General features: G+C 40.7%; 4 protein-coding genes across 16 annotated transcripts; 1 reads left to right on the forward strand and 3 right to left on the reverse strand.

The window, feature by feature from the left end:
- Nucleotides 1–792: 792 nt before the first annotated feature.
- On the reverse strand, nt 793–1,260 carry LOC135611522 (uncharacterized). The gene has a single exon (XM_065107163.1). The coding sequence runs from the start codon at nt 1,258–1,260 to the stop codon at nt 793–795; it is 468 nt and encodes a 155-aa protein (XP_064963235.1).
- A 2,858-nt stretch (nt 1,261–4,118) lies between these two features.
- On the reverse strand, nt 4,119–9,693 carry LOC135598513 (protein NLP2-like). The gene is made up of 5 exons (XM_065092394.1): nt 8,135–9,693; nt 7,671–7,712; nt 6,828–7,574; nt 5,574–5,697; nt 4,119–5,339 (listed from the first exon to the last, which is right to left on the reverse strand). The coding sequence occupies exons 1-5, from the start codon at nt 8,975–8,977 to the stop codon at nt 4,336–4,338; spliced, it is 2,760 nt and encodes a 919-aa protein (XP_064948466.1). The 5' UTR covers nt 8,978–9,693; the 3' UTR covers nt 4,119–4,335.
- A 2,181-nt stretch (nt 9,694–11,874) lies between these two features.
- On the reverse strand, nt 11,875–19,879 carry LOC135586912 (uncharacterized CRM domain-containing protein At3g25440, chloroplastic-like). Of its 12 annotated transcripts, none has more exons than XM_065092484.1 (10): nt 19,693–19,879; nt 19,530–19,619; nt 18,765–19,041; nt 16,893–17,300; nt 16,119–16,801; nt 15,975–16,025; nt 15,632–15,859; nt 14,553–15,055; nt 12,208–12,620; nt 11,875–12,116 (listed from the first exon to the last, which is right to left on the reverse strand). In XM_065092484.1, exons 1-5 carry the CDS (start codon nt 19,788–19,790, stop codon nt 16,265–16,267), a joined length of 1,410 nt encoding a protein of 469 aa, XP_064948556.1. In that variant the 5' UTR covers nt 19,791–19,879; the 3' UTR covers nt 11,875–12,116; nt 12,208–12,620; nt 14,553–15,055; nt 15,632–15,859; nt 15,975–16,025; nt 16,119–16,264. The 12 variants fall into 12 exon arrangements, with proteins under 12 accessions (XP_064948556.1, XP_064948548.1, XP_064948537.1 ...); XM_065092476.1 differs by having other exon boundaries at nt 15,632–15,890; XM_065092465.1 differs by having other exon boundaries at nt 15,632–16,025.
- On the forward strand, nt 12,409–15,134 carry LOC135598539 (transcription factor bHLH153-like). 2 transcript variants are annotated; one of them, XM_065092505.1, is made up of 6 exons: nt 12,409–12,550; nt 13,590–13,775; nt 13,863–13,928; nt 14,042–14,107; nt 14,274–14,321; nt 14,636–15,134. In XM_065092505.1, the coding sequence occupies exons 2-6, from the start codon at nt 13,614–13,616 to the stop codon at nt 14,759–14,761; spliced, it is 468 nt and encodes a 155-aa protein (XP_064948577.1). In that variant the 5' UTR covers nt 12,409–12,550; nt 13,590–13,613; the 3' UTR covers nt 14,762–15,134. The 2 variants fall into 2 exon arrangements, with proteins under 2 accessions (XP_064948577.1, XP_064948584.1); XM_065092512.1 differs by having other exon boundaries at nt 12,411–12,550; nt 13,595–13,775.
- Nucleotides 19,880–20,200: the final 321 nt, after the last annotated feature.

The raw sequence follows: 20,200 nt of genomic DNA on the forward strand, positions 1-20,200 counted from the left end.
GCAGCGGTGGCAGACCGGCCTCCGAGGAGATCGACAGAGACTACCTCGAGTACAACGATCCCAAAACGTACTTCCTTTCTTCTCTTCGCTGCAAGGCCACGTAGATTTCACTGCTCGGTTATACTACGTGGGTAGCTATCTAACAACACACCATGCAACGTTTGCAGTGTGTTCCCTGGCGAGGCCTGCGACGATCTCGGCGGCGAGTTCTGCCAAGCCGAGTACCAGAATGGCGTCTTCTGACACGGCATTACGCATGCCTGGAGTTGGCTTCCTGTAGACGATGAATGATAGAAACTTGCAGTCGGTCATAAGACAGCAGCGTATAGTGCACTGTGTATATCTGTGTTCTAAGGATATAAGGAATGAAAGCTAAACTTTGTTACCTATATGATGATGATGATGATGCAGCATAGAAATAAGGCATTATAGATTAGATTTGAAGTCTGAAGAACAATAAAACTACTAACTACTAATTTATTTATAACTACTAAATTATGATCCCGAAGTCAAAGCTAACTGAGAATGATCGATATATATAATTTTATTTTAATTTAATATATTTTTTATTCTCATAATTTTATGACTCGATTTTTTTCTCCCATTGCAAAACAAAAATTCATTCCGAGGAAAAAGAGAAAGAACTCAACCTCGAGTTCAGCGAATGCCTACCAATTGATGCCTATCACAGAGAGAGAAAGAGTAGCCAAAACCAAAACCAAAACAAAAAAGACCTCTCATGTTTGTGAGGACCGATAGGAAGGAGTGTAACAACACGGTTGAGAACCATCACTACTCTTCTTCCTCGGCCATTGCCATCCTACTGAGAGGACTCGGCCCAATCTTTTTCCTTCTCATGGCATTCCTCTTCCTGACGAACTCCATCTGGTTCCTCCTCCTCTGCTGCGTCATCGCCTCCTCTTCCACCACAAACCTTCTCATCAGCACGTCATCCGTCAGTGACTTCCCCCGGAACACTCTTCGTCCCTCGGCAGAAGTCCTCGTGCTTACGGTCCTTTCCGACGACGCCACGACGGATTTCGACCTCGTACAACTGTAGCTTCTTCGCGGCGGGACTTCTGCTCGGAACACCTCGTTGTAGGAGGAGATGGGAGCGCAGAGGCAGACCCGAGTGAAGGAAGAGGCTACCTTTTGGGAGGTGGATTTCCTTAGATTCTGCTTGTTGGACTTGGCTGGGATTCCGGTAGACTTCGCTGCTGGAGGATTCGTCACATGCTTCCATAGAATTTTGGCCTCCATCACTCTTCCATACCATGGTTTTCTGGAAAGTGAGCATCCATCGATCAGTACATCTCCAAGTATCAGGAAAACTATGCAGTGTATCATGAAAGCCGTTGCAGGTTGAAATGAAGTACACACACCTTGAATTCATGAACACAAGTAAAATTTCAGTGAACTCACACGATGCAAAACAAGTGTGCCTCGAAGAAAAAGAAAGATAAGAATGGAGATTCTTGCTTGCCTTTTTTGTGGGTTGTTCTTCTCTTGCATCAACAATGAGTAGAGAATCATGGGGGAGTTGGGAGGATGAGGAGCTCTCGAGTTTGATTCCGGGAACAGAGTGGAGCAAATTGCGGAGGACTAGTTAGCAGATGTGGAAGTGGCAATGTGGTCCTTTCCTTTCTTCTTCCTTTTTCTTTATTGCAGGATGCTTTTGCTTTGGCAGGGCTCCTTAGAATGAGGGAGAGAAGATGGACCTTATGATTGGAACATAAATCTGAACTGCACTGGAAAAGGTTGATGCTCCTCACCCTCTTTTTGAGCTTGAGACAGCAGCACAGTCCTTCACTGTCACCAGGGCTTTTTGAGCCCCTTGATCTACTGCAGCTATTGTTTATCTAATTTTGGTCAAATTCAATGGCCCCATTTTGGTCAAATGTTGTTGGTGTAGCCACAAACACTGAAAGATCAGCCAACAGTATCATAGCATAAAACAAAGGTGTTTCTGACCATGTCTTCACTGGACCTGAAGGCACCAACCAACACTCGCTATTCACACAATAGTATCATGGCATATATATATATATATATATATATATATATATATATATAGTTCATGAAGAAAATTAGACCACCATGGTAAAACACAAAGAGAAATGAAGGATATCATGGAAGCCATGCTCTTCTTCTTCTTCATTGCCATGGATGGGAAGATGGAGAGGTGGAATGCATCATAAGGCCAGGTACTGCTACACACTGTCTACATGAATATATATATATGCCAGAAACAATAATAACTCCAGGTGGGATGGTTTCAGGATTTAGCTTTTGAGTCTAATGCTTTTAAGGCTGAAAAAAGTGGGGAAAGGGTGAAAGAGGGCATGATTGCTGAACATGGCTGCTTTATGACAATTAAGATCTTGGAATGCTCTTTAATCTTCAAAGTAGAATCATTCAAAGGCTGACAAGAATTGCAGTGGCATCTTGGATACAGGATGGCAGAATGTTTCAAGTTGAGTAAGGAATTTATTCCTGGTTTCTTAATGATGTTTGTCTACCATTAGTTAAGTGAAGCCTTGATTGCTCTGTTTATATCTTATGTTTGGGAAGTATGTTTTCTTAAAGATGTTTACACTGTATTAGTCTACCAACACATTTATTAGTGTCATACTTTTGGACCAAGAAACTCTAAAATATTTTTTGGAGGCACTGACATTTGCCTTTCACTTTCATCTTTTAGTACATGAGAAGACCAATTTTTTGTTGTTATAGCTTCACAAAGTTTATTCCTTGAGATGACTTTGTTCATGTATGCTAAGTTTAGGAGTTACTTGGCAGCAGGGTGCAAACAGGAACTCTTTGTGCCTCCACTGCACCTCCCACTCCTGGTGATCTCATGCTGCCATGACCTGCAATATGGAAGCAGAAGTCAGTGCATTGTCAACTCACTTTCTGGCTTCAAAGCCAAAACCAACTTGATAAAGGAGATGCAAGATGAGTATTGAGTAGGTTCTGTTCTGTTTCTTACAAGGTATTCAAGTGTATGAGTCACAGAATGTTGCAGATCTTCTTCTACCTCTGCATTCTGATTTAATGGTTGCCCTCATTGTCTGCTTCTCAGCCTTATCTTCTCATCATCCACACCATCAAGACTTGATAAGTCTCATTTTCCTCTTCTCATCTCACAGTGACATGAATGCTTCACCACTTGGAAACATATTCAATGAATGCTTAAATGATTGCTCAATAACAACCACACAAAAATTAAATGCCTAGAGACTGGCAACACTGCAGAAACATATGAAGGAGCACATCTCTGAGCTAATACAAAATTATAATTAGTGAGTCTTCTGCAGTACAATTCCATGCCTAATAATAATCCAAAGATATAGCAAGTCTGTTATAGTAAACTGCAGCATCCTCATAGAAATTATGTGATAAACCTCAAAGTTGAAATGCTGTTTGTGGCTGCCGCGGATTAACTTTACATTTATCGGGAGTAAAACTTTACATTAACCTTGCAATGAGTAACATCACAAATAAACATAGTTTAATGGTCATAATAAGATATCACTTTAGTAATATGATCCCAGTACCTGAGGAAGGAGATCTAACACTCTTCCAGTGTCCAAACATCAAGATCAAATATTCAAACAAGGTCCATCAAGCCATGATTACATGACACAAAGCATAAGCAAATAGAGAAAACAGATCTCCAGGAAGAGCAAGTAACGTGCATTGTTCTTCGAGTGCCATGTAATCAGGTTGTCATATAAGGTCTTAACAAATCATATAACCAGCAATCCTTCTATTTCTGAACAAGCATAAACAGATTATATAAGTATACTCCAAGATACCACTAAAAGCTTGTACAATCTGTGGTGTCATCTTTCATCGCTTTCCTTGGATTTTTTTTTGTCATTCTGGAGCCAACGACTGTAATGCATATCTATATATGTTACGACTGAAATTCAAACCTGCAAGCACCATCTACTCTAATGATGTCATTTACCTAAATGTATTAGTCCATGTAAACACAAGTTTTCAGTTGGTTTTTGACATTTTATTTACCAAGATTTCAGACACACATCGTCACACACAAAAGGAGCTAGAAACAGGCATGAGATGGAAAATACACTAAGGTTGCATTCAAGTACTTCCTGAATGGTTAGTCATTTATATTAAACAAAAAATAGTCACTAGGTACAAGAGGAGTCCCTTAGGGACTTCATTAACCAAAATCATTCATACTTACATTACATCTAAGATATGTATGTATACACGCTAATATGATGTACAGATTGTCTCCTCCAACATATGCTTGATTACTTGCTGTCTGAATAATGTGCCCAACAAATTCCTAAATCGAAGGCCTCAAGTCTTTAGGTAGTTACTACTGGATGAACTGCCAATGTTACATGGTACATCATAGACTTGAAGCTTTATGCTCCGTGATACAATATTTTGTAGTGCATCAATGCACTCCTCAAGGTCAGAGTCATTCGCCAAAATGACCCAATCGTCCTCATCATCCCTATACTTAAGCCGGAATGTTCCTACCAGCAATTTCAGTCTCTTTCCAATTTCCTCAAACAAGTGGTGGCTCCCCAAAGATGGAAAGAACTTGAATCGAACAGTGTCACCATTGTAGGTAGCCTTCACTGTTACACATGGGCCAGTTTGAGAGAGTAATCTCTGACTCTTCTTGAAACTTGAGTGGCTTGATGCACTGCCACTGGAAGAGTCTGTCATACTAGAAGAAAGAGGGCTTGTCAATTTATCCGGTGCTGCCAAACTCGAGCGTGTTGACACGTTCTGGCACTCATGACTCACCAAACTTACGTCATCTTTGCCGCCTTGGTGGCATCCTGCTCCTTTTAAAAGACATGAACTGTTGGAAATACCTTTAGAATACAATGGCAGTTTGTGCATGCTTTGAGCATTAGCATATGGGAACAGGCATCCATCAGCAGAAATAAAGTTGAATTCTCTGCCACAATCATTTGAAATGACACCAAGTTCATCTGTTTCACATTTTAACTGGCCTGTGGTACCTATTTGGCGTCTGTCAACAGAAGAGCAATCTGATTCAATTTTCCCAAGAGTTTGTTCTGTTTCAATCTGCCGAAAGGAAGAGGTCGGCATAAGGTCTTGACCTTTTGGGTCTAATGTTACCAATGTTGACTTTTCTGGAGAGGAGACTGCTGTGACAATGCACCCAGTAGAAGGATCATATTTTAGTGCTCCCTCCACTCCATGCACAGAATTTATCACATTTTGGATCTTCTGCAATGAACGATGGACCTTATTTATCTTGCGAGATGGCCATCTTGAAATCCCATGCTGTCTGCATATCTTTTTCAATGTTGTTGGACAAACTGCGACAGTTATCACATGTTTTTAAAATATCTAAACGGAGCAAGAGTTTATAATTTATTAACTAGTGCCTCTAGGTAAAATAATTCTAATTATCTAAACAATTACACACAAATCAACTGAGGAAGGAGAAGCAATATCACTATCACATGTTATAATATCTAAGATAAGGGCATTCTTTCCTTGAAAAAGATAAACTGTTACCACATCAAAACGGGTAGAAAAACAGGGCTTACCTCCAATGCTCCTTGCAGCATCCTTGAGACTTCCAGAAAAGTATCGCTGAAGAAGACTCAAGTTAATATTCTTCTCAGCAGCAGTGTGTTTTTTCTCCACATGTTTCATAGAGCCAGAATTTAACTGGATAAGTTGGAACACATATTTGTGTTTAGTAAAACCATATAAAAGAATTTGCAACAAAGTGAATGAGAAATATTCCAATTGCCCTTATTGAAATACAAAAAAAACTAATTATATCCACCCAGTAAACATCAATAAAATTTGGTTGACAAAAAACAGAATATCAAATATCAGCCAAAGATGATCTTCTATCAGAATTCAAAAAATATAAATAATGAAAATGAAGGAGAATTGGAAAAAAATTTTTAAAATGTGCTAAACTATCTTCCCCACATATCTTATGAAATTTTTTTTTCAAAAAATTTGAGAAAAGAATAGCTCGGTGCACCAGGTTTCTACCAGTATGCTGCTATTTCTATTGTTAGATCTGGTGTTTTGAGTTGAATAAGGGATCTTCTGATCGCTTAACAGTGATATCACAGAATCAGATTTTTTTAATAGTGATCTGTGGATCTCAGTAGAAGTGAACATTGCAGAATCTGATTTTTTTTTTTAACAGTGATATTCTTTAATAGGAAAAGACCAAGGATACTAGTGTTCGAGTCACGAATACAACCTCTTTATATTTAATGCTGCATACATTGCCTTCCCCAGACCCTGCCACATTGGTGGGAGCATGCACTTATTTGTGGGAGCATGCACCCTTTTTATTCCTGGATAGGAAGACTTTAAGAGGGAAATCCAACATAAAAAGAGCATGATAAGGAAAACCAATCAGATATCATGTTACTCAACACAAACAAAAGTCATGTTATTTAACACATAATGCAACATTTTGAACCTGAAAGATCTAGCATTCGGCCTATCTGTATATGGAAGACTCTGAGTAGCAAATTATGTAACATATGTGAATGCAAAAATTGGTGATATTAAGTTGTGAATAATTGTAAGTGATAATAAACCTAAACATTCTACAATATACTCCATCCAAATAAAAGGGCTTCATTAACACCTAACAGGTGTTTGAAGGTTTACTTATAAAGTATTGAGCCATAGGGCACCCTATAAAAAGGACTTCAGGACGTTCAACTTCTTGGCAATCAATCAAGAAGACGAATTGACATTTTCAGTTCTAGAGCAATAATCTTTGAAGCATGACACAGGAAGAAGGTTAAAGCCAAGACAAGCACCTGATCATGATTAGCATCTCCACTTTGTTCATGAGAACCAATATTCCGAGACTCCAAAGGCATCTCAGATGTTGTTTCATTATCGCTGTCCATTAATTGAGAATGCTTCATTGAGAAATCAGTTGATGAGGAACCTAAATCTGTTTCTTTATGAATGCCTGCTCTACTGATCTCTGCTCCAGCTATTTCAGCATTTGAGACAGTTCTCAAGCTCCTACAAATTCTCTGTAGAGTATTTGAGAGGTTATTTAACAAGAGCTGTTGCTCTTCACTGCCTATACAATTTATTGGTAAAAAGAACTCAAGTACGTAATCATCATTTCTGGTGTATATGCTCCTCAGCCGGATTGCAACTGCAGCACGGAGACTAAACTTCCGAGCATGGTGTGCAAGTGGATATTCACATATATCATATACTTTTACATCAGGGAAGAAGAATGGATGATTTGATTGAAGTGCTTTTCCAGCAATGCCTTGTCCTTTCTCAAGGTGATGCTCAGCACATGCATGAAGAAAACCTTGCATTTGTGTGTCATTAACATAGCAAGCGGATTCCTGGATGCAAAGGATATGTCTTCCTGAAGTTGACTTCATGTCCCCAATATCATATTTTCTAGAGTCATTCAAACCATCGTCATACCAAAGGGGTACCCATGTTAGTGCCAAAGGCAACATGTGGCCATGACAAACAGCTCTCAGAACATCGAGTATTTCTGAAAATGCAGACATCTGACTCTTTGTGAGGTTCTGCAAAAAAAATCAAGAACCTTTTTTCTTAAAACTCATTCGAAAGGTTCACTCCCATCTTAATATAAACATAGTTGTGACAGAATTTATCACTACCTGTTGACGAGTCTGGGTTTTGATGGTCGTCAAATCCACAACCTGCAAAAGCAACAGAAATAGTAGCCTTCAGGTATGAAAAGTTATAAGAATAGCTTCCATGATTTCCTTGGTCTTTACCGAACCAAGATAAGTATATGCTGTCAAAGATCTGCCATCACCAACAGATAAAAATATACATAGGATGCATGATGGGCAACAGATAAGAAGTAGGCAGTCAAACTGCCACTGACGATTATTTATCATTGACAGGGGGAACATCCATAATATAAACTAAAAAGACAAACACCGATTCTTATTTAAATATAAGCTTGAATGTCTGCCTATTTTCGAGCAAGGATCAGAATAAGATGCCAAAGAACAACATTCAGACAGAAGCAGTAGCACATGAACCAAATGTCATTGACTCAATCAATATTGAAACGAAAGTGTCACAAGGTACCGAATGTCATGCAAGCACTGACCTGCAAAGCATTGCAAATGTTTTCCATCTCCGTATTGAAGTTGGGCTTAGCCACTGTTGTAACAAGCTCAAGCACCGCACAACAGGAACCTTCACAAGGATCAAGCACAGGCATGGCAAGAGATCCACGAACTTGATGATTAACCGCATCGTCCACTCTCATGTACTCATTTTTTTTGTAATAGGTGACATTTGAGGTCCACTCTGGCGTCCTGGATACAAATACACGCCCAGGAAGCCCGGTGAACATGCCAGGTGCTTCCTTCAGATAAAAAATAAAATTCCTTGAAACTTCCCGGTAACCAGCAAGATTTTTGTCTAGGAGAAAAGGCTGGTCAGATGTACTTAATACATACTGATCACCCTGCACAGTGGGCATCCAGACCTGGGCAAGAATTCCACTACATGATGATTCCTTAAACAAGAGCAATGCCTTGAGCATTCTTTCTGTAAGAGACACACCTCCAAAAGGTCTACTGACAGTTGAGATCACTTCACTGGATATGTCATCAGAAGCAAGGTAACTACGGCAATAGGAATTCCTAAGCCCCAGTGACAAATCAGCTTTTTGTGAAGCCATGTTCTCCTTGCGGTCGTCATTAGTGTCTCCAGGAACAGCTTTCGTACCTTGTGCTGCAATACTACTCGGTGACATGAAGGAAGCCCAAGTAGCAGGCGTTTGCTGAGCATCTGAAAAGTTTAAGATAGAAAAGATCTGGTCTGCAATCGTCGGGCTCCAGGCTTCAGTAAAACCATCAAAATCCATGAGCTCCGACAGGGCAGATAGATCATCTTTAATCTGGCTCGCATTCCCTCCATTACCCGTGGGCGGTAAACCATCCATACGAGTCTGACTGAGACTCAAGGGTCATCAACTTCCTTTCAGTTCTTGCACAAGGGTCAACCCTTAGCCGCCCTGTTCCACCAAAGAACCGATCTTTTTCCTTCAAGTAGCTTGATTCGTCTTTCTAGCTTGAAACAAGAAACAAAAGAATAGATCCAAAAGTCAGAAGCCAATCCCCACACAAGAAAAGCGATACAACGCTGCAACCACAACTCTCTTGGCACGACCAATCCAACATCCAGAACTTATCGGTTCACATTTCCATACCATATTTGCACCTAGCAGTCAAATCTTAGGACACAATAAAAATCCGTTTTTCCCCCTCCTAAAACAGCCTCGAAACGCCAATTCCAAGTCACCCACGAAGCAATTCACCAGCCGCCCCACCTAATCCATCCCAGATATCGAAGCGAAAGATCAACAAACCCTGCTATCAATCAACTGAAGAAAAAGCTCAGCAGAAGGGGCTTTACGCCGCACGTCGAAACCCTAGCCCAAATCAGAGAGCGAACAGAATAATTCCCACGGCCATCACCTCGATTGGCCGTAAAATCTCTCCCATCCAGTTGCTCTTTCCCTTAACTTTGCGCTCCGACGTGCGAATCACCTGAATCCAATGAGAGGGAGACAGAGGAGTCGGCGACCGAGTGCCAAACGCCCAGGGATAGGCGGCGCTAAAGCGGTCGACAAATTGCGGCGGGCGTTAAACGAAGCATACAACCCACACAACCACACAATTACCCAAATTGCCATTTCAAATTGACCGATCTGATCGGTAAAGCTGGACATTAAGATAATAATAATTGAGACTCATGGGCGGTTCGGTCAAAATACAATGGATCAAGCCAGTTGCCGGACTCGGTGGCGAAGACAACCTCCCACACACGCGTCGACGAATGATTCGATCTGGCGTAAGAACAAATCTAGGATTGGTTGCGGTTAGATTCCATCTACAACCCCACCCGGTGGCATTCGTCGTTGTCAACGGCATGCGTGGCACGTGATCTCGTGATTTGTCATTCTATTTTTCGAATGTTTATTTTTGTGTTTTCCCTAATTTATATCTTATGATTAGTCGAAATCCTTCCCTTGCTTTCGATCGAATCGAAGCTAAATTGAATATTAAATTAATACGATTAAAATTCATCTTTTTAGACAAATTTTATTATATGGATAATTTTATTAGGTATTAATATAAAGTGTCAATACTTCACAAGTACTTACAATAAATGCTATGAATTAAAGACATAGCATAAAAAGAAATATAAAATTATATTGTTTCAATTGAGTTCTTATCGATAATTTCTTCCATGATTTGTGGATATATACATTGTAAATGCTGAGTTAAAACGGATTAGAAGAGGAAGAGTGAAGCCTAATCCAAACTATATTAGGCTGACAGGAGGAGGCCCAGACTGTGACTTGGTGATGTCTCCATGAGTACTGTAACCATGCACAGAGACAGATGAAGAAGCTGTGCTAACTGAACCTTCATCTTGATTGTTCTTGTGGTCTCACAAACCCTTGCAACACGGTAACATACGGGTTCCTTGTCTCGAGTTAGGAGGGCCTAAACAATGTGGTAGCTGTCGTATGTTGCTGTCTTTTTCTGCATGGAGCATGGCGCCCTCAAACCTTGACGTTGCAGGCATCTGCCAAAGAACAGCGGGAAAGGGAAAAGGAGGAGGAAGGGGAGGGACAAGCAAATGAAACCACCCATTGTTTGATGAAGTAGATAGAAAGATCAGAAGGCTGGCAGAAGATTGCAGTTGCAGTTGCCTTTCTGATGGGCCACAGCAACCAAGTTCTATGCACCTTTCAAGGAATGACAGTGCTGTCTGTGGTCTTGCATGCAGTCAAGGATGTGAAATATTTGGTTACCTTCTTCTCTGATGAGCCCTTTCACCAAACCAGTCAAGGCAGCAAGAAGCTTGCCTATGTGATGTTTACTGCTACGTATGGAGCTGTCCTAGTGGTGTCACCGCACCGACAAACCATTGGGGTTTTTCCTTGATCTAAATTTGTGGCGATGACATCGTCAAACAATAGGTTTAAGATCAGGAGAGGTGACAGAGCGGAGAAGAAGACTCCGAAGCATGACGAAGAACATTTGGTTGCCTGATCTGGGCCACCAGGCCATGAATCACGGCGGATGGAGAAGATTTGGAGGGATGAAATCAAACGCCGCAGATTACGGGGAGAAGTCTTTTGTCCGGGAGATGAGTATAGGTGGAGTTCGGTGGGCTGCATGCGGACTGCAGTTTAAGAAGAACAGGTATTGGTTGGAGATTCACCAGCCGGTCTGACGGTCAAAAGAACTCGAGGAGAAGAAGAAGAAGAAGAAGAAGAAGAAGAAGATCTCAAACCACTTGGGATGGATCCATTCCACCACGTGAAGCAATCTTCCACCGGAATCGGTGCAGCGGTTCTTCGATGGTGGAGTCTACTCGGAGGTGACGAGGGGACCGGGGGGCGGAAGCGCGTGGACCCCGCGCAGGTGGGGGCCAGTCTAACCCTCCCTCCCTCCTCCCCCGCGCCGGCCCGTAGAAGCCGGGGCACGTGGGGGCCGCCGCGTAAGAAATCACCTGCTTTACGTGGGACCCCCGCACCCGACAGATCGCGCGCCAAGCAATTTTTTATTGCATTTGTGAGATAATAAAAAGAATTAGTTACGTCAAACGTTATGAGCTGGTGGGGCCAACGCTACCTGCCGCCGTGTACTCCGCTCCGTTGGGCCCCGCGCAAGGAATCAGCGATCATGATGAGACCGAATGGAAAATAGACAAATCAATTCTCTCCCACCACCATCCAAAGTGCATCAAAGTCCTAAAGAACATGTGTCAAGCAGAAATGAAATCTTTCGCATCATTACATATTCTCCCGTAATTTGTGCATCATGCATCGAAAGAAATCACCTCCAATCGATTCAAATTTCACGATTAGTACGATCCTGTTATAAATCAATAAATCCAACCTCCTCTAATTAAATATGTAGCACAATCTTTTGCCTCTACTACCTAGGCAAATCCAATGATCCACACTGTGGAATGTGCCAGCTACAGCAGTTCGAACTCGTATCAGAATGCTGGTTTTGATGCTATCAACCCCTGACAAGCCTCTTCAGAAGGCTCGGTCTAACCTGCAACAAGATTTGGAATCATCTTATCAATTTCCAGTGGCAGACAAAGATATGAAGAGTTCAAGAGTAAGACTGGATTTAAGAGGCTGACATCAACCCTTGCAGAGATGAGGGGCCCTCTCATGGGTTGGATATTAGCTGTCACAAAAGTCCATGAAGGTCTCTTTCCTCCGTTTCCGATCACCACAAGACTTCTTGCCACTGCCTCAGCTCTCTGTTTATATAGATGTGCCAATCCTTCTCCTCATGCTTAAACCCTCAGTAGTTACCAGAAGCTCTCTTCTCTCTCTTTCTATCATCACTTCGTTTTGATCCAGTGCAAGAGCGACTTTGAGATCACGACGTCTCCGGTGAGCAGATTCCAACGGCTTCGATCGCGAGATTCTTCGTGCCGCTGCTGATCAATCTTGCAGAGATTTTCTCCTCGGTTCCTGGTAGGTTCACTTTCTCTTTTGTGAGCTCATAACTGAGATCTCCGGCGATCACCTCATCCGTAGTCACTACCTGCTAAATTTTGGTGCAACGGTATGAGTTGTTAGTCTGCAAAATTAAATAAGTCAGGTTAGGTGTGATTGTGGATGATAACTACAACTCGGGACAGTTTGTATCAACTGTTAGGACAGGTGGTATAGATAACAGGACAGTGACTACTCGACTACTTCCTTGTACTTCTACAGCTTATACTAAAAAGCTTACTGTTGATAAGAGCTGTCCATGAACGTACACCTGCAGCATTCAGCACATTAAACAAGGGTAGAAGACTCAAGGCTACCTTTATACTGTACGAAATGGGACCAAGAGTGCCAATATCTAGAAAGATGCCACTGCAATCTACAATAACTCTAGTTTACAATCTTAAACCTTTAGATGACTTGTGGTTTAGCCGAAGAGAAAATTATATATATATATATATAAAAGAGTAGATGATATTAGAGCAGACAAGAAAACCTGGTCAGCTTAATCTTGATGGAAGTTGGTTCTACTTATGGCTGGTTCCAGTTGAAGTTCTGCAAGTTGAGCTGATACAAGCCACACTTCAAATAAGATTAGGCCCTTCCATGTGGTATGCCTTCTGGGGTTTGGTACAAGTTTAGTCAATATAGTCTCTTTGGCTTATTGGTTTATGCCCTGCCAAAGTTTTCAGGCCTATGAGGAGGAGAAGAAGGTTAAATGCATCAATAATAGAGCCAAATAAACAAACTGAGGAGGACAGAAGATTCTGGGTGGAGTTTAGCCTGTGCTAGAATGTCTAGGAACATGAGAGACAAGGAGACAACTGCAATAGAGTAGCAGGACGCAGCAAGACCATAAACAGATCTATTCCATTTTGTCTTGCAACTTTAAACAGACCATAAACAGACCATAAAATTGAGGGCCACTCGTGATGATATCTTACAACTTTAAAACTAGTATGTCTGCTTGCACATTCTTCACCATAGAACTAACAGTAGACTATCTTGTTCAACACGATAGCGCAGATAGAAGAAGAAGAGGAAGATGATGATGACAGAAATGGTGGATCACAAACGACGAAGCCATGATGGCTTTGTTGTTCCCAGCAAGGTGAGCGGGCCGCCAAGAAGTCAAAGGGACAGCAGTGGGGAGAAGAGGCTCAAGGCTGGTGGTGGAGCCGGAGTAGGAGCCAACATCTCCACCAAGGTCCGTCTTCTTTTCCTCCCATGACACTGATGCCTACTTACAGCCAAAGGAATGAAACAGAAATGATCATTTGAGATTGGCAATCAGGAAAAGAAGGACAAGATTGGAGAGCGAGTGGCGAAGCTACAACAGCTAGTGTCACCATTTGGAAAGGTAGGCAGACATGAACTTGACTCTAGTGGGTGCAGTGCTACTCTCTTTACCTGCCTTTCTTGTTCAAGATTGCTATCGAATAGTCAATTAACAGAATAATTTTGTGGATGCAGTCAGATACAGCATCTGTTCTCTCAGAGGCCACTGCTTATATTAAATTCCTACATGATCAAGTCCAGGTCCCACTCTTGGACCCTTCTTTGTGCCTATCATTCAGCATTCCTATTCACTAAACTCAACCAGAGTAGCTCAACTAAATTTAGATTGCGGACTGCTTAGAACGATTAAGGGGTTCATCTAGCTGTGTTTACCACAAAAAATTTCATCTAGCTCTGTAAATTGCAGGTGCTGAGTGCTCCATATCTTCAGACAACAGTGATTGAGACAGTGGAGGTGAGTCATAATTTTAATCAACTAGTTCTCTCTGATCACCCCAGAGAATAGATCAATGTCTTCTGTTTCTAAAACTAAGCTCTGATATCTTTCATGCTAAAGTACCAAGATTGTATATGCAAAAGCAAAACATAGAAACAGCATACCCTCTGTCACAGTGCAAGACAGAAAAAATGGCTAAAGCAAACATTAAAATCACATAAATAGATAATCCAACAGTAGCATCTGTACCTCAGTTGTATCCTGAAGTCGATAAGGGAATGCAGCTTTTGAACTCTTTTACTGACATGCTATCACTTATGATGTGACTGTAGGAGAGAGAATGTTACAGCCTCAGAAGCCGTGGCCTGTGTCTTGTGCCAGTAGCCTCCACACTCAAGATTGCCCAAAGCAATGGTGCTGATCTGTGGGCACCAGCAAACTCAAACAGAAGACCATAAAATTAGAAGTTTATGATCAATATACTGGAAATACAGTGAAAGAGAAAGTGGATTACTTTCTGGAGCTGCTGCTGCCTGTATCTGCTGGTTGAAGTAACATCAGCTCCAGGGTCCAGAGCCACTGTTAACTTGTTTGCTTAGTTAAGATCGTAACACAATTCATTCCCTCTTCTGACCTAGAATTCATTATAGTGTAATCCATCATGGCATCATCTTCATTCTGTAAGATATATTACACTCGTGACCTCATGCTGCATATGCTGACATGGTGTCCCTCCTGGTTGCTAGAAGCACCTGCATGCACTACTAGTGTAACAAATCGATATAATAAACCAAAAGCTGCAATGCGCACGGAGCCCTATTATTTGCAGAATCTGCTCATGGAGATTTAAAATGTTTAATAAAGCTTAATTTCACATGCTAAAAGGTGATTTTCGTTTGCTATTGGCATTTCTAATCGTTATAATTTATCCTCCTATTCAAAGTTTATCCTTCTTCCATCATGATACGTCCCAAATAGATTGTAGCATTCAGAAGATTACCATCTATGTTAGAGTCACTGACCCAAAATAGTAAACCTTAGGTTCATTGGTTAGTTCTTCCAACATTAATACGGAACCTCAAAGCAGCCTTTGGTTACCAACTGGAATAAGGAACATTAACAAAGATGCTAACAAATAAAAGCCTCAGAATAGGAAACGACAAAACTGCATGCATGTTGATCCAAAAAGTTTATCCATTATAGCCAAATAAAAACAGAACAAATGTGAGACAAAACGAGCGGAGCAAACAAGCATCCCTGCAGTTAGCATGTATAACTAGTAAGCATATTTCTTATTGGAGCAACAGCACCTGAGTTAAGCAACTTACAAGTATTCCTGAGTTAAGGTAAGGCAGCTGCACATCATATTAGAAAGCCGATGTGCTTTGGGCATAAAGATCCTGTTCAAACAAGATGAGAAATGCCATATTCATGAGAAACCAGCAAACTCAGCAGATAGCAACAATGTGACTAGCCGCAAACACTGCATTGCTTTGCATGTTCATTTTGCATATAAGTAATGACCATCTCCAAAGAACTTTTCTCCAACCTAATTCCTGCAGAATGGGGAAACCACCAAGAATTAACCTGGTGAAGATTGAAAAGCACGTAAGATCAAATGTTCTCCGAAAAACATAGGATTGAAACTTGGTATCTGTTTATGGAAAATACCTGACACAGGTTGGACATGTGAATATATTTGTTTCCTGTATCTATATATATCTGGACAAGAAGTATCAGAATCAAGCCCTCTAAAATTTAATGTTTACGTAGGTAAAATAAATTAATTAGTTTCTCTCAGAAAATTGGACGTACAATGAGAAAATCAATACTAAACATATTAAGGGAGTATCCGTGCAGTACATCTCGGAAGATTTTCCAGAGCTAAGTATGATGGACAAGGAATCCAAATGATATGCTTAAGAAGAATAATGGAATAACCATGTACTTCAGGTTGTACATTATCTTCTTTTCTTCAATAAGGAGCTGGCTCTTAAGAAAATCTTATCAACGGCATCCAAGTCAGCCAGTTTTACATCTTTAGTAGAAAGGTCAATCCGCTTTGAGGCAGCAGCAATTTGACGTAGATGCTCCTCAAAATCCTTTGGCTCCTCATCAATATTTGATGGAAATTTTTCCACTTCATCTAAATACAGAGGACACTCTGATTTCTCCATCACCTCCATATCAGAATCTGTCTCAAACATGTCTGACAGATCTTCCGTCTCTGACCAAGAACTTGATTCCATCAACGAATCATCTTCAACTGGCTCACTGTTTCCATCTTCTAGTACATCAAGCACCTCAGAGCTTTTCATTTGGCAATCGGAAATTATTCTGTTATCAACAGCATTTGAAACAGCTTCTTCAGTTGTCTTACTTTTACTTTCTCCCTCTCTTTTCATCTGCTCTTGTAGATCACCAAGGTCTTGATGAAGCTTAGGAATATACCTCCTGACAGCCCGTAAGGCATCTTTATACTTGGACTTATCAAGGGCCTGAATGAAATATAATGAGACAGTTTAAAAAGAAGAAAGCAAATGATATACATCACATGTAGTTAACAAGTTGTCAGAGAAAGAGGCATACCTTTTTTCTTGAAAGAGTAACCTTCGGGGACATAATCTCCGTTGGTGGTTGTGCATAGTTCTTTCCCCTGTACATAATAATTGTATTCTCCTCATGGATATCAAGCACAATTCCTCCACTTAATCTAGCCAATTCTGCTGCAATCTCACGAACTTCCTCTGGGGTGAATGTCTTCACGATAACCTTCAATGTCTGATGCTTCTTCCAGTGCAAATGCATGTTGAGAATCACTCCCTGGAAAATACCACGCCTTCCAACGGGTACATAGTTTTTGCATTTGTGACCCATCTTGAGGAGGTAGAAGTGCTCTTCTGGAGTAAGTATCTCTGGGTCATGGGTAGGCTCTGATGAGTCTGCAGGTTCAATTTTCTTCAATGCCTCAACAAGCCGTTCTTCCTTTCTTTTAGCCTTTTAGCAATGATAAAATAGTCAGAATTACCTAGAATCCCTTTATATTTTGAGCATAACAAAATAAAGCAACATAAACTTAGTTTAGAGAAACAACAATCTGAAACAATTGCACAAGCATTGCAGGATGATTAGTTGACAATCTGTGACTCAAACAAACTAAGGTAAGGAATCTTGAGTTAAGAACATAGGAGTATTATTTGTCCACTATATGACTAGCATTATACTCGAGCATCAAATACAAAATTAAATGAATAAAAAAAACGTTTTTCTTCAAGAAAGAAAAAAGAACCATGTGCTCCAACTTCATTTAAATTTTAATGCTCATAAGCTATTATAGTGAAATTAATGTTCACTGCAGGTGAATAGAAAATGATTGCAGCAACATATGTAATTATCCACATAAAAGAACATGGCATAAAAAAGATCAACACAGAAATCTGCATGCTTCTGATGATGGTGATTAACATACGAACCACAGAAGTATGAAGTAATGAATTAAGTTTGTTAGTACAAGCCAAGCACCTTATGTGACTAAACAAATATTACATACTTCAACTTGCAGCTAACCAAAATGGTGACTTCGTTACAGGCTTATGGATCAAATAGGCAAGAAAGTAGATTCTTGAGACGTGCATGGAATTAATGATGACTGCACAGCATATTTAGTGATAACTCTTTCAGCAAAATACAGCAGAAGCAAGGACATAGAGGTTTGGCAGTTCACAAGACTATATAGTGGTCAGTCAGGCCAATAATCATATAGAGCATTCTGAGATATTACCCTAAGGACTTTGATTGAGAAAAATTTTCTGCAACCAAATAACCATAGTTGTGAAAAAATGTTCTTTCGCAAGATCAGCAAGCAGTAATAATAAGTGAGTAACTCTTATGTGTCATAATTGACTTAAAACACAACTTGACAGCAGGAACAATGACTACAGTAAAAAGCAGCAGATATAGAATGAAGAAAACACAAAAAGAAACATCTACATAGAGGATATGCTAGTAATTAATAGATTTGTATAATTAAAGCTTTTGATGGTCAAAGTGGGAAGGTGAAATTCCAAGAAAATTAAGCAAAAAGCTTCGTGCTGATTTCTTTTGCTGCTTATCGACTACATCAATAGGGAAAGTGAACTTTTGCAATATGTGCTACAACCTACACATTTGGCATATGTGCTACAACCATACAAACCTACAGAAGAGTGACACAGCAAGATATGTTGCAACAAGATTAAGAGGACAGATTATCCAAAGAATACATTAGTGTCAAGTTGAAGTTCTATTTATAAAAAAGGCACGAACATTTATTGCTAATAGTTAACCAATTCGATAATCATACTAAATGTTAACCAATCAGATGATCTTATTATGTGAAACAAATCAAAGATGCAAATATTGAATCATTCTCAAGTTGTACATATCATACAGAATGAAGCAAAGATAAAACAATGGGTGTACCTTTCTCATTTTGTATAATATCTTCTCTTCAGCGGTCATTCTTTCATACTCCTTTTTCTTCTTCCACCTAAAGAACTTGAGCCACTTTACAACAGCTCTTCTGCCTTTCAACTTTTTCCTCTTTACTTTTGTGGTGCTATGGTCATTAACAGGTACCACATTTTGTGTATCCTTTTGAGGATCCATTACAACCTGGCCTGTATTGCTAAGTGGTTGACTGGTGTGAATATTTCGGAAACCACCAGCATAAAAACCATTCACAATTCTGGCAGTCCACCTACCAAACTTTGATTAGAAACCTTAAGGAAATCGTTAGAACTGCTCCAACTATTTCACCAGAAACTAAAAAAGGCCCTTTTTATCAGTTCTTCATGCTAGTTTTATGAAAGTGAATAACAAAAGTCAAACAAATACTAGATATGTAGTTTCTAACATTCTATCTCTGCTCCGGATAAATCAATAACACGCAGATAGCCTTAACAATGCTACAGATGGACTCGTATGTCGGACAACTCAAAACTAAAACATGTACAAAATTATGATGACGATGTTGAGATGGATGTGCGGAATCCTTCAAAAAGACAGAACAACAAATACTTATTAGATGGCGACGATGATGGAGATAGTACTGATTGGGGATAAAATGTTGGAGAACCATTCCAAGTGATATGGACCACGACTGAATTCAAGAAAACAAACAAGTCCTACTAAAAGCAAACTAAATTAAAAGAAACCAATAGCATAACAGATGTTTCCAACTATTACCTTCTCGGGCTAGCACTTGACCAAAGCCTCGGCGGCAGGGAACCTGTGATTCTTCCCCCTCGATCAAAATCTTCAAGGATGGTGCGGGACCTATCACGAGCAGAGTTCAGAGAACGTAGGGATCAAAGCGGAGGCAGAAAGAAGAGCCGGAGATCAAACTAACCTGGAAATAAGAGGAGGATGGCAGGTCGGGATCGGAGGAGAGACACAGTGCAGGAGATGAGACAGATTCCATCTTTCTATCAGTGAGCGGCTTCCCATCGATACGGAGGATTGTCGCGGAGGCGGCAGCGGCCGCACGGGTGGGATGCGCCGCCCGCGTCTGAGGGCTTGGGAGTTGGGTTCGGGCCGCGATGAGCACTCCCACCCTTTCAAGCGGTCATCGTACCGGGTCGGGTTTGTGTACCACCTAATCCGAAACATACATTGGTTCCGTATACTCTTATCGGGTCGGATCAGGATCGAAGCAGCTAATTGATCTGCCGATCGAAAAAGCGAGTTACGTCGACTCTTTTATGTGGGACCCAGGATCACCGTGATATCACGTCACCCCTGAAATTTGTCGAGGGTGACTTAACCCCCCTCGAGTAGAAGAACTCGGTTGTGAGCTTGACCTCGGTCTCTCCCATCTTCTGTTTTTGGTAAACATATAGATTCATTTTGTTGTGTTG

The sequence above is a fragment of the Musa acuminata genome, chromosome BXJ1-2 (assembly GCF_036884655.1).
Source record: "Musa acuminata AAA Group cultivar baxijiao chromosome BXJ1-2, Cavendish_Baxijiao_AAA, whole genome shotgun sequence".
Lineage (NCBI taxonomy): Eukaryota > Viridiplantae > Streptophyta > Magnoliopsida > Zingiberales > Musaceae > Musa > Musa acuminata.